The sequence below is a fragment of the Cryptomeria japonica genome, chromosome 6 (genome assembly GCF_030272615.1).
Source record: "Cryptomeria japonica chromosome 6, Sugi_1.0, whole genome shotgun sequence".
Classification (NCBI taxonomy): Eukaryota; Viridiplantae; Streptophyta; class Pinopsida; order Cupressales; family Cupressaceae; genus Cryptomeria; species Cryptomeria japonica.
Genome location: NC_081410.1, coordinates 620,380,542 through 620,400,786, shown reverse-complemented (window position 1 = coordinate 620,400,786; position 20,245 = coordinate 620,380,542). Strand labels below are relative to the sequence as shown.

General features: G+C 37.5%; 1 protein-coding gene across 3 annotated transcripts in view; it reads left to right on the top strand.

Annotated features, from left to right (window-relative positions):
* The window catches only part of LOC131043638 (cullin-1), an 81,251-nt gene extending 61,671 nt beyond the window's left edge, over positions 1-19,580 (top strand). For 2 of the 3 annotated variants that reach the window (XM_057976870.2, XM_057976872.2), the window contains 4 exons: positions 17,749-17,892; positions 18,222-18,440; positions 18,531-18,698; positions 18,786-19,580. In XM_057976870.2, coding sequence (XP_057832853.1) covers positions 17,749-17,892; positions 18,222-18,440; positions 18,531-18,698; positions 18,786-18,887 — 633 coding nt within the window. In that variant the 3' untranslated portion in view covers positions 18,888-19,580. The remainder of the gene's footprint in view (positions 1-17,748; positions 17,893-18,221; positions 18,441-18,530; positions 18,699-18,785) is intronic. The other variant, XM_057976871.2, reaches the window with a different exon arrangement.
* The last annotated feature ends 665 nt before the right edge of the window (positions 19,581-20,245 follow it).

The window sequence follows — 20,245 nt, the reverse complement described above, 5'->3', positions numbered from 1 at the left end:
TGGAATGTAAAGTATCATAAGGGATTCCAAACATTGTGAAGATGAAGAGTGTACAAGGCAAATTGGTTAATTGTACAAGGCAAGATGAGGTGGCATCCTAGTCACCATTCATTCAATCAAAGGGTTCCAAGTCAACATTCATTCAAGGAGGGAATAGGTGACACATGGCGCTACATCAAATATTATTTATCTTACCTACCCTCGTTTCTTATTGGCCAATGTAATGGTGGTTGTACAAACCCTAATTAGGGTTTTATCTTGTAATCTTGGCCGTTGATCTTGAATTAAATCTGGGCCATTCATTTCTTTTGAGGCTCTATATAAGCCTCATTGCCTCTCATTTGTAAGGGGGAGTTTTTGTAGAATTGTTGGTGTATGCTGCAGCTATTTGAATCTAAATCATTGTTCAATTGTTGGTGATTTTTCTCTTCAAATGTTTTCTTTGCATTCATAGTTCTTAATTTAATCCATACCACTAGCTTCTTGCCGTTGGTAAGTGCGCCTTGTGTGGTCAACTGGAAATTTGAGTAAGCTTAAGTTCAATTATTATGCGTCCCTTGACAAGCGTCAACTTGGATGGTGTCAACGTTTGATGGTAATAGTTTGAAAATCCATACGTATACTTTAGATGATTGTACTAAGCTTGTGTCAATACCTGTTTGACGTTGCCTAGTTTGATTCCACTAAATTTGTTCATCATCTCCTACATTCCTAGGCTTAGAATAGATTTCCGGAACCCTATTCCTTTTGCCCATTTTTTAGTAAGAATTAAGTATAGAACTACATTGCCAAATCCTAAGTTATCGGCATACCTATCCTGATCCATGATAAGTTTGAGCATTCATGTACAACGTAAGTCCCCTTGTGATTCCAGCATTATCACATCAAACCACTGAACTTATCCACACGTCAAGACCTGACATTTCGTATCCTTGGAGCTGTTTCATTTGATCGTGAAGCATAGCATATGAGAGACTTTGTTCAAGAGAGGATAAGATACCTTGGTATTTTATTCTGTGTTCGCATGTGCATAAATAACACATCAACAGACACCCAATAGCATCAAAGGCCTTTGGAGTGAATCTGAAAATATCTACCTATAAAAAACATTTGATTGCCCTTGTATCCTAGTTATATGATTTCATGGCCATGAGAACAAGTCCGGAGACCATAAGTGAAGGGAAATATGAAAGGATTTCCTACTTAGTCCTGGGGGCTAAGGAAATGTCATTTTTATCTTGGATTTTTGCATGCAAGGGCATGTGATTCCCAATTGGGGTTTCATCTGAAAGGACCTTACACATGCATTTTTTGTTTGTGATTTTCAGGCATCCTGTCAACCAGAGGTGGGTTTTCGATTCTTTTGTTAACCTTTGTTATGTGTGGCTTTCTGCTGCATGTGGTTGTTTAATTGCTGCCTGTGGAGTTTCCTTTAAACTAGGAATTTAATACTCCCTGCCTTCTCAAGGCATTGTTGCTACAAAACAAATACTCCAGCTTTAGCCAAAGGCCTTTTGGGATCGAAACTCAAGGCTACAATTTGCGGGGACTGTTGTCATTATTTCAGAAGTAACTACAGGAAAAGGATGATAACATTGCTTATTTGTAGGCTACAATCAACCATCTTGAACAGGCTCAAGCCAATGCCTGTGATACCCCTTGTTTCAAGTAGCTCAATGATGTGGTCTCTGAAATTCAGAACAAACAATATAAGATTGTTACCCATCACAAACATCTTAAGGAAGCAAAAGATGCCGAACAACAATCTATCCAAAAATAGAGCAAAGAGGATAATTCATGGGTTCAAGTGGTCAAAGGGAAGAAGGCACCTCCTATTGTTGAGATGATTGTCCAAGCAAAGTTCGTAGAAGGGGCAAGACAAACCAAGGCACTGAACCTTTGCATCCATGGCCTCCCTAGGTCCACTGATCCCTTACAGGCTGCTCATGCATTCTTGCGTAACTCTTAATTGCATTCCAAGAATAAGTTTATTATCTGAATTCTTCTACCATTCCATGCTTTTCTAGAATGGAAATTATTAATTTGATACATTGAACTATAAACATTCTCAAAATGGATATATTGAATAATACCACCAAATCTTTGCATCAAACCTAGGTAAATCTATTTATAACTTGTTTATATCAATAAATTCACTTTACACAGAAGCCAGGGTTCCAAAAGTTCCTGCCTTCAATGAATCTCTTTTCTTACTGTAAATATGAATGTAAAAACATGTAGGCTAGTAAATTTAAATGTTTCCTCTGAGTCTGCAATGCAAAAATGACGTTTGAAATGCAAATCTTGATGGCAAGAGATGAAGACGTTTCCTCTTTTTTCAATTTGTCACTGGAAAATCAGCAGTTCAATAATAATACTCAAAGCCATTTTCCTGAGTTCATAAAACCCCCACTACTGCTTAGATTCATTATTGTTATCACTTGTTCAGAGAAACCAAATTTCTTTTCTGTTAGCATTTGAATTACTTTGATTGGATTCTTTTGCCAAGAGTATTACAATTTGCAAGCTATGATATTTTTCTGGAACAAAAAATCAACAAAATACAAAGGAGAAACACAGGAGAAAGCACAAACTCAATCTCTAGACTCATAGCAAGGAACCAAAAAGCAGAGTAAAACAAAGGAAAGAGAACAAAACATGTTTGAGTTATACAAGATTGCAGATGGGCCACAGATGCTCCTGCATCGGTTTGATGTTTGAGTGATACAAGATTGCAGATGGGCAATGGATGCTTCTGCATCAGTTTGGACCAGGTTTGAGCAGCTTGGAGGACCCTACCAAGTTATATCCAGGGCGTCAAGATAACCATATCCAGGATGTTTCATAATGAAAACTGGCTTGAGATCAGGATTCAGTTTGAATCAGGTATGAATATGAGTGTGGGAAAAATCATTATCATCCAGGGTATCAAAATAGAACATAACAGGATTTTTCATATTGTAAACTGGCTTGAGATCAGGATCTGGATTGAACCATACCTGAGAATGGGGACAGAATCGTTAACATAGAATGCTGATATTCAATATACTCTATGGAAGAATACCTTTGAGGTAGGAACACAACAAAGAATATTCTAAATATCCTTGCTATGTGCCCGAAACCATATACAATATCTATCAATGATTCTGGAAAATGTTAAATGCCTATATACATAACCTCATCTAATTAAGGTCAGGGTATAACCTTAGCCCACCCAATACACTTTTGGCTGACTAGTTACTAATCACAACGTAACCCAATAGACAAGTTACCAATTGAGTACATTCTATTTGAATATTGTGTTGTCTGCCTCAAGTCAGATACTCCATAACCCCATTTACATCATGATACTATATGCCTACGTACATAACATTTTTGATATGCAATATATATTGGTGAATAATATTGTTGCAGTGATAATTAGTTGTTAACTTGATGCTGACCATCATTGCAAAAAGCTTGTGTGGAGGATAACGATCAATAACTTAACTTTGGAGTCTAAGTTGGTTATGAGTCCGTCAAGTAGTTAGATATTATATCCATTCCCTGTGTTGTATAGATGCCAATTAGACCGGGAATATTTCTTTGTAGTTAATTATTGACATACACTAATTTAATTGCAGGCCGAATGAGCATCTTAAGTTTTGTGGGGTGGGATGATGAACAAAAATCATGAAATACAATGGGTAGAACCTGTATACATCCTGGACATGGTTTATCCTGTATGACTATCAATGTTATATATAGATCTGATAGATATGCATGTTGTAGCTTGTACATGCACCCAGATATGTGGTGGATGTGGCTGATGCAGATAGCTGTCAACATATATTTCATATATCTCCAGGTTGCTATGTATCTTATATTATGACTGGGTCGTTATAACTAGCTTCGGTTCCTCTAAGAGCTCTTCAACCATGAATGTCAAAGTGGAGTTCTTTTCTCCTTGAAGAGTACTTTAATACTTCTGTGGGTAGCTATGCAGAAATGTCTTAGCTTGGGCCACTTACCACATTCACAGACTTAGATTAATTATTTGGTTTATGAGTAGAGTTCTACTTCTCTTGTGCTGCTTGTTTCTTTTTTGAGGGAGTAGTACATATTTTAATTGTATGCTGGATTTTGTTTACTTGTCTTAGTGTCATCCCACTGTTGTATCGAAGTGAATAAAACTACAGGATGAGTCTCAAACTTGTAGACTCTGTGAGGGTGACTTGACTTGGGACTCAGGACTTGGCAAAAAAACTTGGCACGGACTAGGCAAAGACTTGACAAAGTTAAAAGCCCAAGACATTTAGAGGTTTTTAAGGATTTAAAACTTGTTTCATCCACCCTTTATTAAATAAACTTTAAAGACACAATAACATCATCAAATAGAAGCAAATTTGATCATATACACAAGTATACATTAGGAAAGGGTGATTTGAATCGAGACTCAGGATTTAGCAAAAAAACTTGGCACGAACTAGGCAAAGACTTGACAAAGTGAAAAGCCCAAGAAATTTAGAGATTTTTAAGGATTTAAAACTTGTTTCATGCACCCTTTATTAAATAAACTTTAAAGACACAATAATATCATCAAATAGACACTAATTTGATCACATACACAAGTATACATTAGGAAATAGCTAACTTAGATATATAAATATTGTCAAATTAGTAGCCATAATCTCTACTTGTGAAACCATGGAATCCTCACCAACATCAGCTATGCCTTTGTCTGCTCGTGCTCTATCCTTCTCCTCTACCATGACTACATCCTCAGCCTCTCTATCTACACCCAATCAAGGTACTCGTCACTAAAGACGCGATCCGTAGTCTCAATGATCCACTCAAATTTTGGATCGACCTCCTCTAACATGATCGAGTTGGAGTCATGGTGCAAAACCTATCTCTGTTTAAGACGGAGGTTGTAATGAACATAGACTAAATCATTCAACCTCTCCACGGACGGTCTATTGTACCTCTTGGAGTGTATGTACTCAAACATACTCCAATTGCACTCACAACCCGAAGCATTGCATGGTTGGCTCAAAATGTGAATGGATATCCTTTGAAGATTTGGTGTTTTCTCACCAAACATTTGCTACCACCTATTTGAGATGAGAAAAAGAAAAAAAATCATGGTTGGCTCAAAATGTGAATGGATATCCTTTGAAGATTTGGTGTTTTATCACCAAACATTCACCATCATCTATTTGAGATGAGAAAAAAAAAATCAATCTCATTTCCAATTTAAGACTTTAAGTTTCAAGTTTCAATATTTAATAATAATATAAAATTATGCCCCAAAATATATATTTATCTAGCTGCAATTTTGTCCATTTTTCTTTGCAAATTTGACTAGAAAAGAACTCACCTTGTGCATTAAAAAAGGTCTCTATCTTGTGGATTATATTGTTGTTATCACTAGGTGACATCCACTTTATCACCGAGTAGAGCTCATTAAGAACCTCCTCATTCGCCTTGAAATTATGGTGGAGTAGGAATGTCATATTGAGGAAATAAGCAGCTGCATGGAGGGGCTTGTGGAGCTAGAGGTGCCATCTCCTTTAAATGATCTCCCAAGTGGGACGATACTTACTCTCATCTCCTCCATAGACGGATCTAATGGCTTCCTTGGCCCTATCTATGCCGTTATATATGTAGCCCATTTCAGGCTTCTCTGTCTAAGACGGAGGTTGTAATGAACATAGATTAGATCATTCAACCTCTCCACAGGTAGTTTATTGCACCTCTTGGAGTGTATGTGCTCAAACATACTCCAATTGCACTCACAACCCGAAGCATTGCATGGTTGGCTCAAAATGTGAATGGATATCCTTTGAAGATTTGGTGTTTTATCACCAAACATTTGCTACCATCTATTTGAGATGAGAAAAAGAAAAAGAATCACGGTTGGCTCAAAATGTGAATGGATATCCTTTGAAGATTTGGTGTTTTATTACCAAACATTTGCCATCATCTATTTGAGATGAGAAAAAAAAATCAATCTCATTTCCGATTTAAGGCTTTAAGTTTCAAGACTCAATATTTAATAATAATATAAAATTATGCCCCTAAATATATATTTATCTGGCTGCAATTTTGTTCGTTTTTCTTTGCAAATTTGACTAGAAAAGAGCTCACCTTGTGCATTAAAAAAGGTTTCTATCTTGTGGATTATATTGTTGTTATCACTAGGTGACATCTGCTTTATCACCGAGTAGAGCCCATTAAGAATCTCCTCATTCGCCTTGAAATTAGGGTGGAGTTGGAATGTCATATTGAGGAAATAAGCGGTTGCATGGAGGGGCTTGTGGAGCTAGAGGTGCCATCTCCTATCAATGATCTCCCAAATGAGATGATACTTACTCTCATCTCCTCCATAGACAGATCTAATGGCTTCCTTGGCCCTATCTATGCCCTCATATATGTAGCCCATTTCAAGATTCTCCCCTTTAGCAACTCGTAGGAGAACTATAATAGGCTTGATAATCTACAAATATTGTGAAACATTATCTTAGCATAATGTGAATGAAAATAAACAAATAAAGGGGATCATCTTGTGTTGAAGTGGTGTTGTGGTTGCACTGTTAATGGTGCAATCAAGGTTTAAATCCCCGCTTGGCCCAAACAGTGTTAATGCCGGTTTGGGCCCACCTTGGTGGATGTGCAAGAGGTTGGTGGACATGCAAAGGTTGGAGGATGTGCTGGTGGTTGTGGAGGTGGAGTTTGGAGAACGTGTAGGAGGTGGGGGACATGTGAGGAGATGTTGAGGAGGTGCTTATGGACTAATTGTGCCAAACCCTCATTGGGCTGATGTGCTCGCGGACCTTGTGCCAAATCCACATTAGGGGGGTGCTACTCCAAATCCTCATTGGTATGTGCTGCTTGTGGACTGTGTCAAACCTAGCAAGTCTTTCATGCCTGGTGTTTCTATATCAAACCCACGCGGGTCTTTCACTCCTATGGGCTCAGGGTTCTGTTCTGACGTATTCACACATCACCCCATTGCAAATGGGGACCCCTACTTTTTGCTTTCTGGGGTTTGTTTTTCTAGGTCTTTTAGGGTTTTGTCTATTAGCCTTTGCATGTTGAGTGTTGCTAGAGGGATCACTAAGATAGCAGGTTCTGTTTTAGCTAAAGGTGAGTCAGTGGATGCTCTGGGTTAGCATCATCTTTGAAAGTCTTCCTTAGGACAAAGTTTTGCTCTTGTTGCTAATTGTGTCTTGTTTGAGTTTGAGGAGGTCAATGAAGCTTGGTGAGTGAATATCCTCTTTGAAGGTCTGAGTTAGGTCAAGTTGGTGAGTGATGAAGTCTGGAATGTCATCCTGATCTTGAATTTGACTAAGTCTGGAAAATTGAAGAATCCTTCAAAAACTAGATTTTGCATTATAACTCCTGGAGGTCTGAAACCACTCTCAAACATCTTGACAGTATATATGGAATATAACTAAAGTATAAGTCTTATACTTAAATGTTATATTCCATATATGAATCCTGATGGAGACCAAAATGTCAAATTTCGCTCTTGCCCCTTCCAAAGGGTCCAAAGCGAATTTCAATTTCGCTCCTGACCCTTCCAAAGGGTCTAGAGCGAAAATCCTAAAACCTGTTCTATCTTCCAAAATTTGTGCCAAGCCAAGCCTAGACCAAGGTGAGAGAAGTTGGGAGATGCCCCTAGGATTTCCCTTGGATGGATTTTGGCCACCAAAAACGAAGATTTTGAGCTAGGACAAGGATTTCGCTCCTGACCCTTCCAAAGGGTCCAGGGCGAAATCCTAAATAGGTCTTGTCCCTGGCCATTATTCTTAGCGAAATTCTCCTTTCTAGCCATTTTGAGGGTCAAGCAAGTTTTGTCATGTTGAGAGAGGGATTCAAAAATGGAAGTCTAGGTATGAAAAGTGAAAAGAGTAGACTTAGGTGAAGGAAAACAAGCAAGTCAAGAATTTCGCTCCTGACCCTTCCAAAGGGTCTAGAGCGAAATTCTCAATTTCACCTAATTTGCTCATGATGAAGGTCAAGAGATGGATTCCTAGGCCTTGGTGGAGAGAAGACTAGTGTATGCTTGCCTTGGAAGTCATTTTGGAGTGGAGAAGTGATAGAACTTGAGCCTAAACAAGAATTTCGCTCCCAACCCTTCCAGAGGGTCCAGAGCGAAATCCTTAAAGATTCCATCTTGCTCCAATTTTACCTTAGACTTGGTATCGGTTGAGATTAAAGGGATCCTTAGGCATGCATCTAAGCAAGCATGGTCACAAAGTGAGAAGAATTTAGGCCAGGAATGCAAATTTCGCTCTTGACCCTTCCAAAGGGTCCAGAGCGAAATTCTTATAGGGCCTGTCCTTGGGGAGAATCTTGAGCAAACTTCATTTTAATGTCTTCTTGTTGATGATTTATGGTAGGAAATGCTATGTTAGAATGAATTCATTGTGTCCTTAATCACCTTTTGGTTGGTTTTGCAGATGGAAGAAGACCAGGCCAGGGCAAGGACGACCTCTTCCAGTCCATCATCATCAAGGACGTTCCACATGCAAAAAGGGAGGACTCAAGGTGCTTTGAAGCGTTGGAAGACTAGGGGTGCTCAAGGAGTTCAAGTTAGCCTCAAGACCTCATTCTTCCACAAGATGACAAAGAAAGGCTTTGCCAGCACTTCAAGGCGAGATATGCTACTGGAAAAGGAAGACTTGACAATAAGGAAGCCTCATCAAGCAAAGGAAGTGCATCATTCATCACATCAGAAAAAGAGGAGGATCAACCAAGTCACAAGCGTTAGACAAGGTGGCATCCCAATCATCATTCCTCCGGTCGGATTGGTCCACCTCAGTAGGACCAGATTCAATGTATCTAATCTATTGGAGGCGGCACAAACTTCGATGTACCTACCCATGCTTCCTATTGGTCCTCACTCTTGGAATGTAATTTTCTCATTGGCTAGAGGAAGTTTGTTGTAAGAAACCCTAATTAGGGTTTCTATCTTGTAATCCTAGCCATTGATTCTAAGACAATCAGAGCCATCTGTTTGTAAAGGGTTCTCTATATAAAGCCCTGACTCCTCATTTGTAAGGGTTAATAGTTAATAGTCGGTGAATAGTTAGAAATAGTGAATAGTCAGAGAGTAGGAAATAGTTAGAGTAGAGTAAAAAGAGAAGGCAAAGATTGTTGCCAAGATATTAGCGCAAAAGACTCGTAAATTTCATTGAAGAAATGGTGAATTCTATGGGTCGATTCAACAATTTACTTGGTCTCTATACTTCTCAAATTTGATTTCATGTTATTAGGTGAATGGAAGAAATTTGTATGATCAACGGTGAAATTCATATATCCATACTACTAGTAGTTTGTTGATTGTAGACTTGCCTTGCGTAGTCAACTGGAATCATTCAGCTTAAGCTTAACTTCAATTATCGCTTCTCCATTGATATGCATCAACCTAACGGTGTCCATGCTTGTAGCGGTGATCTGAACATCATAAAGCTTTCCTTAGAAGATCACACTAACCTTGTGGAGATGATCCTAACATGTCAAAGCAAGACTTAGTTAGAGTTTCATCAAAGGTCATTCATTGCTCTTACGTTCTTAGTGTTAGAAATAGATCCCGTTCCAACCCTTATCCTTCTTCCTTTTTTCAAAATCAAGGGCCGGTGAAATTCCATGTTCCAGTAACATCCAAACCAAATCAGACATTCAGGTCGTCGAAAGTAAGTCCCCTTGTGATTCCAGCAAAATCACATCGTACCGCAAAGAGCTTATCCACACGTAGAGAACCTACATATCAGAACCTTGGAGTTACTCCGATTGATCCTTCGGCGAGATCTTCAACAGTCGGGAAACTTTGTTCAAGAGAGGATAAGGTACCTTTAGGTATTTTATTCTGTGTTTGGTCGTGTACAAAAGACACATCAACAGGTCCCTGTTGGGCTTCTGTGCTCACGGGTCTGGATTGTTGGATTCGGGGATGAGGTCCCCAAGTTTGTGGCCTCATCTGGTGATTGGACCAGGCTAAAAATTCATGTAAGCTACCAAAAAAAAAAAAAAAAAGCAAATAAAAGAAAAGTAAAAATAAAAATTAAAACATAATGTAGAATTTATAAAAATTTTACTTTCATAGTCTCTGCACAAGGTGCCCTAAAGTTTGGCTCATAAAAAATGCAATCTGCTACATCAATCCCTGTACTGGTCGTAATATAGGATGAGGAAGTCCACTCCTCACCAACAAGCATACACCTCAAAGCTGCCTTTGATTGAATCAAGGATTGTAATGTGATGAAATTAGTGGCAAATCTAGTGATGTTAGGACGAGCCAACTCCCTTTCCCTTGTGTATTGCCTCATTAGGTTAAGGACCTATGCATGATTGTACACAAATTTGCAAATATTTTTGGTTGCATCCACACATGTTTTGATCCATGGAAGCTTTGCCAAGATCCTCCACTATGAGGTCAAGGCAATGGGTAGCACATGGAGACCAAAATATAGTTGGGTGACTCTCCATCAAAAGTCTACCTGCAACAACATAATTTGCTGCATTATTGGTCAACACTTGAACTACATTTTTCTCGCCCACCTCAAGTATGACTTCTTCTATACCCTCAGAAAGAAATGTGGCATTTTTTGAATGTGCTGAAGCATCAATTGACTTGAGGAACATGTTGCCACTTGAAAATGAAGCAAAATCAATGATTCAATAAATCATAAATTAAAAATATTAATCACTAGACCAAATTCCAATTATTGAATGCATTGAGGGAAGTACAATGATCGATCACCTATGGCAGAAACAAGAAAATTCAGCAGCGCCCTATTTCTTTTATTGGTAGAAGCACTAGCACTAGGGTGAAATGGAGGCATGGAAGAAGCCTCTCCAACACCACCAATGCTCGCCAACTCCTTCCTTTACCTCTTCTTCATTTCTTTATGTATTTCAATCTATTTTTGTCCCCATGAAAAATTATTTTGCAATATTTTAATTTGGCCTCCCCTTTTTTCGCCCTTCAGAAAATTCAGCACGTTTCCAAGGTGAGTCCTTTCTAGCTAGGGTTCTAGGAGTAGACATTGTGAAAAATATGATTTTGAAAAGTTGAAGACTGCTGCAATAAAACATAATTACAAAAAAATGAACATTTGTGAATTATCATTTATAATTTTATAAACTAATGCAAACTAAAAGTCCACTTCGTGTTTGCGAGTTTGCAAAACTATGCGAGTCTCGTCGAGAATCGTTTGAATTTGAGTTCAGGCCCCTGGGACTTGCCTAGGGTCACCCGACTACCCGACTTGAGACTTGTTGAGTCCAAGCGAGTTTTGGCTAGGGTCACCCGACTCGAGACTTGTCGAGTCCAAGCGAGTTTTGGCAAGTCTGAGATCTTTGAAGCAAACAAAGAGAACAAGGCTCCAAGACAAAAAATTCAGTCAATTATATTCAACACTTCATTATTACATTAAGTGGTTTTATATAGCCATACAACCTACAACTACCTAACAACTAACATATAATTTATGTATTTCAATCTATTTTTGTCTCCATGAAAAATTATTTTGCAATATTTTAATTTGGCATCCCCTTTTTTCACCCTTCACAAAATTCAGCACGTTTCCAAGTTGAGTCCTTTCTAGCTAGGGTTCTAGGAGGAGACATTGTGAAAAATATGATTTTGAAAAGTTGAAGACTGCTGCAATAAAACATAATTACAAAAAAATGAACATTTGTGAATTATCATTTATAATTTTATAAACTAATGCAAACTAAAAGTCCACTCTGAGTTTGCGAGTTTGCAAAACTATGCAAGTCTCGTCGAGAATCGTTTGAATTTAAGTCCAGGCCCCTGGGACTTACCTAGGGTCACCCGACTCGAGACTTGTTGAGTCCAAGCGAGTTTTGGCAAGTCTCAGATCTTTGAAGCAAACAAAGATAACAAGGCTCCAAGACAAAAAACTTAGTCAATTATATTCAACACTTCATTATTACATTCAGTGGTTTTATATAGCCATACAACCTACAACTACCCAACAACTAACATATAATTTATTATTTATTACATTATTCTATATCATGGACTATAATTCCTAACATTTTTCGAGTTACTTTTAATCTTAGGTAAAAGGCTATATACCTAGTGAAATGTAATGTAAAGGCCATAGAAGTAGAAATTGTAAAAATTGGAAATTGTTAGGTTTGTTGGTTTTTCCCTCATTAAATTGTAATTTATAGCAAATTCAGGGTTTGTAGCATCTAAATGCTAGGTTGCCGGTTCGGGTTCGGGTTCCCAGTACGCCGGTACGACAAAATTTTGAAAAGGGGTTTGGGTTCGTTAGTACAAAAACATGTAAATTTTTTATATATATATATATTTTGATATTTGTGAAGCCTATAAGCATGAATTAAAATTTGCATGTCACATAGCATCATATAAACAACAAAACAAACATATACTTGTAATCATATCATCATGATCATACCATAATTGATAATAGCATCATATACATCAAGTTTAATATCAAAATGACAAAATATTCAAGTATCATTGTTTCAACTTTCAACGATATAAACTTAAAGTTTAATCATCAAATGGATCATCTAATTCATCCTCCTCCTCCTCCTCCTCCTCCTCATTGACATTGACATTAGATGAGCCAATGCCACTTGCACTTGCACTATAAGTTGGCCTAATTTCCGAGTCATCAAGTGTCAATGCAAGAAGCTGAGTAGCAGGAGCATCCAAATCAGTATGCTCTGGTTCTATATCCCACATCTTTGTTTCCCCTTGTGTGTAGTCATGTTGTTTGTGTGAAAGAAGACGTAGGTTGGAATGCACATATACTAAATTCTCCGCTCTTTTTGATAGCAGCCTATTGCGCTTTACAGAGTGGATGAAAGAGTATGTGCTCCAATTTTTTTCTGAAGCAGATGAACTAGCAACCTATGAAGACAAAGTAAACAATTAAAGTTATACATTAATAATTTAATAAAAATAAAATTACTAGCAACCTATGAAGACAAAGTAAACTATAAATAAACTAAAACTTGTAAATTTAAAATTTTAATTAATTAAACTTACTTGTGATAAAACTTTTATAGCGAGGGGTTGTAGGTGTTGGAAGCATGTGCCATGGAAGTACCACCAGCTATGAGCATCCTTCTTGGATCTATGACGAAGTGCATCAACACTTAAACCATTCCCATTTGCGAATTCTATGAACTCATTTGTAACATCTCGCAAATCATCATCGGGATATAGTATAAGAAATGCTGCCTTGTACCCATCAGATACTTCTAGATCTCTCCATGGTGGAATCCTTCCTGGTTTATCAAGAATCTGATTGCTATAGTACTTAGGTGTCAAGGCATAGGCAAGAAGGTGCAAAGGAGTGGTCATCTTATTCCACCTCTCTACAATAATTACTTCCAGTTCTTTGAAGAATTTCTCCTGAGGATCATTCTCTTTTTCATTTATAGTGACCTTTATTTTTTCAAGCATTGAGTCAATGCCATCATAAATCTCACCTATGCAAGGCCTATCCATGTCTGTATAGCGAATCATGCTCATGATGGGCTCAGTGATACTTAGGAGATATGTAACAAGATCCCACCATTTCTCATTCAATATTCTATCCCTAATTTTTTCTGCCCTCTCAGTGCTACTTTGCTTCCATATAGCCCAATTGGTGCTGATCACCATATTGCATAGTGCCACTCTAACTTTCACAAGTCGTCTTAAGACGATTGTGTTTGATGCAAAACGGGTCTCAACAACCTATAACACAAATTAATGCCAAATGATTAAAAAATAAAGCCAAACTTTGAAGAAGAATACACAATATAGCTTACACAATGATATTATGAACATTGAAAATTCAAAAAAATCAGAAAATGTAAAATTAAATTACTATTTCACTTACCTTCAATAGCTCCAAATTCGAATAAGTTCTAAAAATCCCTTGAGACATGTGGTGGTTTGTGATGAACATCTGGATGTCCTCAGCCTCTGCATACACATCTCTGATCCATTTTATTTTTTGCCCAATCCTTTGTAGCATAAGATTGAGTGAATGTACCACACAAGGTGTCCAAAAGATGTGATCATAGCGTTGCTCAATCAACAAACCAGCAACTCTACAATTTTTCGCATTGTCCGTTATGACTTGGACAACATTGTGGGATCCCATAGACTCAATGGCAGAGATGAGAATTTCTGCAATAAATTGGCCATCTTTTATTTGGCCCTCACAATCCACAACTCTCAAAAACATTGCCTCTTTAGGGGACACCGCTATGACATTGATCAAGGGACGGTTTTTAGCATCTTTCCACCCATCTGAAACAATTGTTACACCTGTCTCAACCCATGAATCCCTTATGGATTTCAATGCATCTTCAACCCTCTTCACCTCTTTCTCCAATAATGTTCCACGTACCTTCTCATAACCGGGGCCCTTATACCCTCTTGGTGCCTCATTAACACTTTTTATCATTTGCTTCCAATATGGGGAGCGAACAACATTGAATGACAACCCATTTGCATAAATGCACCTTACTATATCTTGGTCAGCATTGTCTCTACTCTCATTTTGGAATGCGGTTTCTAAAGGCCCCTTTGTTCTTTTACGTGTCAAGGGTGGTTCACTTTGAGGTTCATTTGTGGCAAAGAAGGGGTGGTCTTCTACTACAATACTGGGATTAGAAGGGCCTTGCATTCTCTTTGTTTTCTTTGATGTGGTTTGGTTCAATCTACGGGCCTCCCTCTCTTCTGCCGCCTCATGCTTCCTAATATATTTCATCACTGTCTCATTTGGTATAGGTTTACCTTTTTTTCCAGGGCATTTTTTGATGCCTCTTCCTTTTATTCCACACAAATGGCCTACCACCCGATAATATGAACTATTACGTTCAATATCACATCCATGGCATTTCCAACGGAATCCCCCACCTCCCGGAAGTTGTTTTATAATGTCCACATATTTCCATAAGGGATAATTTGGATCATTTCTTTGTTTTGCAATTATTTGTTTATTGCCAATGGAGGAAGATGTAGATGTCATTCTAGTTCCTATGGCAAGAAATAAAATAAACATATTCGAAAACAAAAACTAAATAATGAAAAAAAATTCAAGTTTCATGTTTGACAATTTGTGAAACAAAAATAGTTGGAAAAAAATGTTTAAAAACCTACCTCTTGCAGCCAATGGAAGCTTGAAAATGTATGGAAATGATGCTGCAACACTTGTTGAAGCTTCTAAAATCAGTCTTCAACTCCTCTTTGATCTTGGAAGCCAAATTTTGTTCACCCTTTCTTCAACCTGCTCTCATAAAACTTTTGTTTGCAACACAAATGAGGTGAAATTAGTCAATAAAATGTTTTAGAAGTCAATTTTAGGTTATAATTTTCATTTTTTACAAGACGGAATTGAAAAAAAAAAAAAATTTGCTTTGTTTTTTGACTTTACGGGCCGCCCGGGTTCGACCCTGGGTTTGACTGGGTTCGACCAGGGTTGAACCCACTCTAGGTTTTTCGAACCCTGGTCGAACCCAGCTCGAACCGGACCTGTACCACTGACCCGGTCGAACCCGGACGCGTACCAGGGCGGCCCAGGGGTGAACCTGGTAACCTAGTCTAAACGTGTTAAAATCTGAATTATCCATCCGATTTGTCTATTATAGGCCAGTTTTTGAATCATTTAGGTATATTGCCATCTCAAATTTCTTCTGAACTGCTGTTATCGTGAGATCATTCGACCTACCGTACAAAATGGCTCAGACAACTGCTGTGACTTCATTTTTTTTTAATTTTCTTTTTTTTTAATCTTTTTAAAATTTATATTTGAACTTTATATTATTTCCAATATTTATTATAATAATAATATTTTGATTTGACTATTTTTTTTTTTGATCAATCAGGGGCAAGAGCCAAATATATTTAAATATAAAAATATTACAAAAACATAAAAGTCTGAGAAGATTATCGAACAAGACCAGACTATCCAAAAGATGCCCAACCAGGGCAAAACGAAGGATTAATGACATGTTTGAAGCTCCAAAAAACGAAAAAAACAAAATTTGAGAGTCCTTATCAAATAACTAGAAGAGCTATTTGAAAAACCATTAGTCAAAAAACACTACTTCAGATCACTGCGGATAGCAAAAGAATCTTAGCCAAACCCGAGTCAGGGTGAGCAAAAGCCGTCCAATCTCAGTGAGGGGGACACTGAGAAGAAGAGGCTGTAGAGAGGTCGATGAGGAGAACGATCATAGGGATTCGTTGATGAACCAGCACTGGAGAGGAGGGGGGGGAACAGACCAACACCTCTGAGGGTTCCAGACCCATTCATCCATAAGCTCTTCAAGGTCTGCCTACCAACCATCAATTGTGTCTTTTGGGGTGAAGGAGTTGATACCATCTGCCTCAAAATAATCTTTAATCTTGTTGGTGTTGGAAATAAGCCACACCCGGACTGACGATGGACTGGTCCAAGAGGGGCCAGTAGCTCAGTGGTAGAGCACTCCAGCAGCATATGGAAGGTCCTAGGTTTGAGTCCTAGCTGGTCCATGTCTCAACATGGTATCAGAGCCAGGTCCAGGCTAGGAGCTCCAAGCACACGAGAGGTGTGGCTTAAGGGGGGGTGTTGGTGTTGGAAATAAGCCACACCCGGACCAGCAGCGTATGGAAGGTCCTAGGTTCGAGTCCTAGCTGGTCCATATCTCAACAAATCCAACTCTTCTCAATTATCTTAGAGAGACAGAAGAATTTCCAAAGGAAATTAGCATTTTCCTTTTTACCAAATTTCCTAGCCCCGAAGGGCTTCTCATCCTCGGTGTAAAGGATAGGAAATCTTGGTGGATGTTTCCCATTTTGGATTGTCACATTGTAGTCCTTAGGCAGTGGAATGGTAAGGTTTTCGTCAATACTCCACAATACCTTGCTTAAATCCCCCAGGAGATCTGCCTTAAAAACCTTAACACCGTCGGGATTTCCATGTTCACCCTATATTTGTGGTCTGTCCTAAGGAATTCTTCTCCAAGAATCACTTAACTGCCCTAACAATAACAAAATGGGACACATTTAGCACCTCCTGCATTCGTTTCTCTTTGATGGCTCCCAAAAAGGCCATTTGTCTTTAGTAGCAACCAGGCGAATATTTTGATTTGACTATTATAATAATACAATTGTAATAATAATATCATGTCAGGATAATAATATTTCCGATATTACTATTATAATAATAAAATCGTGATAATTATATAATAAGATAAAATAATAATTATTTATAATTGATATAATATAATTATAATTATATTATAATATTATAATGAAATTTATTATTATACACAGTTTTTATCAATGAAATATATTATTGACCTTTTTGCTTATCAATGAACATTAATACAATTTCTAAATTTGCAGATATTTTAAAGTTAATAATTGATTTGCTATTCCTGGTGATTTAGTGGTTGGAAGAATAGAAAATTCTCTGTGAACTAGTACTGTGCTTGTTTTGGTCATCATATTTGTGTTTTTGATAAAATAGCAAATCATATTTAATTATACACAATGCCTAGTGCTCAACTGGACAAACAAGATGCAGCAATGGCACCACTTCCATGATGCTGCTATAATTTTACATTGCTAAACACAGCTATAGTTTATCAGACATTAACCCTTTTCTGAGGGATACATTAACTGGTATGTATTTGATAGCTGTATATAAGTTGTTGCAACTTTTGAAGTATGTTCAGCAATTTATCGAATTCATGCCTTTCCTTCCTTTGCAGGTGAAGTGCGTTGAGGTATTCAGAGATTTCTACCAGATAAAAACTAAGCATAGAAAGCTTACATGGATATACTCTCTAGGGCAATGCATTCTTTCTGGAAAGTTCAATACCAAGACGATGGACCTTACTTTGACAACATACCAGGTAGGCATATTCTTTGTTCATATTTGATGGTGTACGAGTTTTCTGTGCTTTAATTATTGTCATCTGCTTCAGCTACTGTTACTTCCACAGTATGAAAGGAATAAAAGTATCAGAAGAATGTTGCTGATTTGTGCCGATGCATTTGTATTTTTTGCAATATTAACAATTGCTTTATTTTTGTTTGTATTTTTTCACATTCGTTTCTGCAATTCTATTTGATGTTTTTGTGGGCTGTTGGTTTGTTATGCTATTAATTTCAGACTTAGATGGCTTGGATTGGCAGAGTTGATTATTTCAGCATTAATTTATTTGTTTGTGTTGATGTCCAGGCGGCTGCATTGCTTTTATTCAATTCTTCAGATAATCTGAGCCATGCAGAAATCAAATCACAGTTGAATTTGACAGATGAAGATATTGTGAGGTTGCTGCATTCACTTGCCTGTGCAAAATATAAAATCCTTATCAAGGAGCCAAATACAAAAAATGTCACACAAACTGATAATTTCGAATTCAATGCAAATTTTACGGACAAAATGAAGAGGATTAAGGTTCGGTCAAGCTGAAATTATTTGGATTCTAATTTTTAAAATTACAAAATTAAAAGATTTCTTGACAATTGCAATCTATTTTGGCTGTAGATTCCACTTCCTCCCATGGATGAGAAAAAGAAAGTAATTGAGGATGTGGATAAAGATAGGCGTTATGCAATTGATGCTTCTATTGTTCGGATTATGAAGAGTAGGAAGATGTTACCTTATACACAACTAGTAACAGAGTGTGTAGAGCAACTTGGACGAATGTTCAAGGTAAGCCCCTTAAGAATTGTTGGTTTGCTGTTCAAGTCTGATAATTTCATATAACTATACAAAACTAATGGAACTCATGGCTGGCAGCCGGATTTCAAGGCAATTAAAAAGCGGATTGAAGATTTGATCACACGGGAATATTTGGAGCGTGATAAAGACAATGCTAACATATTCAGATATCTTGCTTGAAACTGCTCAAGTAAAATGACCTTGCTTTCCCAAATATCTGAGGCTGTACACATTCATGCATATTTTCATTGTGCGGGTACCAGTTGAGGCTGTTGTGTGGGAAGCTTTTTTCTTTTCTTTTTTGTTAACACCTTTTATACATTGAAGCACCAGGTGACAATTGGGCTAACTTGTGCTTCCAATTATTCTCAGCCAAAATAATGGCCCTAGTGGAACACTGGGGTGGAAGCTCTGCTATAAAGGTTCAAAGAGCATATATGCGTCCGATGTTTATTTGGCTATTCTGTAGAATGGAAAAAGGTTCTCTCTGATAAGTCATTGTTGACTTGTATGTAGATGGTATCTGATTTTCCTTTGGTCATTTTATGGCGAATTCAACGAATGCAATACCAACAGTGGTGTTCTAACCAAGCAAGATAGTTAGTGCTACTATTAGAAATAGCAGCTCGCAACAGCTTCGATTGCAATGCTGTTTTCTGTCGCTCTTGTCAATGGATTAGTAGTTCTTCAAAACCGATAGTCTTTGAGAAACTGTTCTTTCCAGTTTCAAACCTGACTTTTGATATAAATTTTGGGAACAACTTGATCTCATGAAAGAAATTTGTGCAGATTCTGTATGCAATTGCATTATGAGGCTATATTTTCTGCCATGTTCATTGCAAGTGCAATTCTTATTTTTTCATTTCAGAGCTATTTGTACATTTTGTTTTTTTGCTAAAATTTGACCTTTCAGAGTTGCATGTATGGGAAAGGTTATAAGGTGGTGGAAATGTCACCTCATCAATTATCTTGCATGATTTTCTGAGAAATTACTGGCTAGTTATGTCAGTGTCAACCCATGTCAATGACAAAATTCTGACTGATACAACGTTACAGGAAATGGGGCTTAAACATCTCAAGATTAGACCTTTGTAAGAAGCTATTAAGCTGTATTAAACTAGAAATTTGATAGCAGAGTTGCAGCAGTATAACAAACCAAAATCTTCAAATTCTTACACTAGTATAAATGGGATCTTATCCAATTACAATAAAACTAATTGCATGTGTAGTGCTAAAACGAAACCACTAGTCCTAGAAAGACAAATTATAGGGGGGAGGCTATAAATAATTATGCAAATCCCAGAAACTGCCTTTGAGAAATGTCAGCTAATCAGCTCAAAATTTAGACAATCTGGTGACATACCTTTCTATTCAATCTGCACTTACGTAAGTGCTCCTTTTTCAGGCATAGTATTAAGATTTAAATAGTCGAATTAAGTGGCATCTTTAACAATAAAACCAGTACAACAAATTATGAAGGATTAGATATGCTATATGATTTAATAGTCGTCTACCATCAAGATGGTGTGAACATTTTA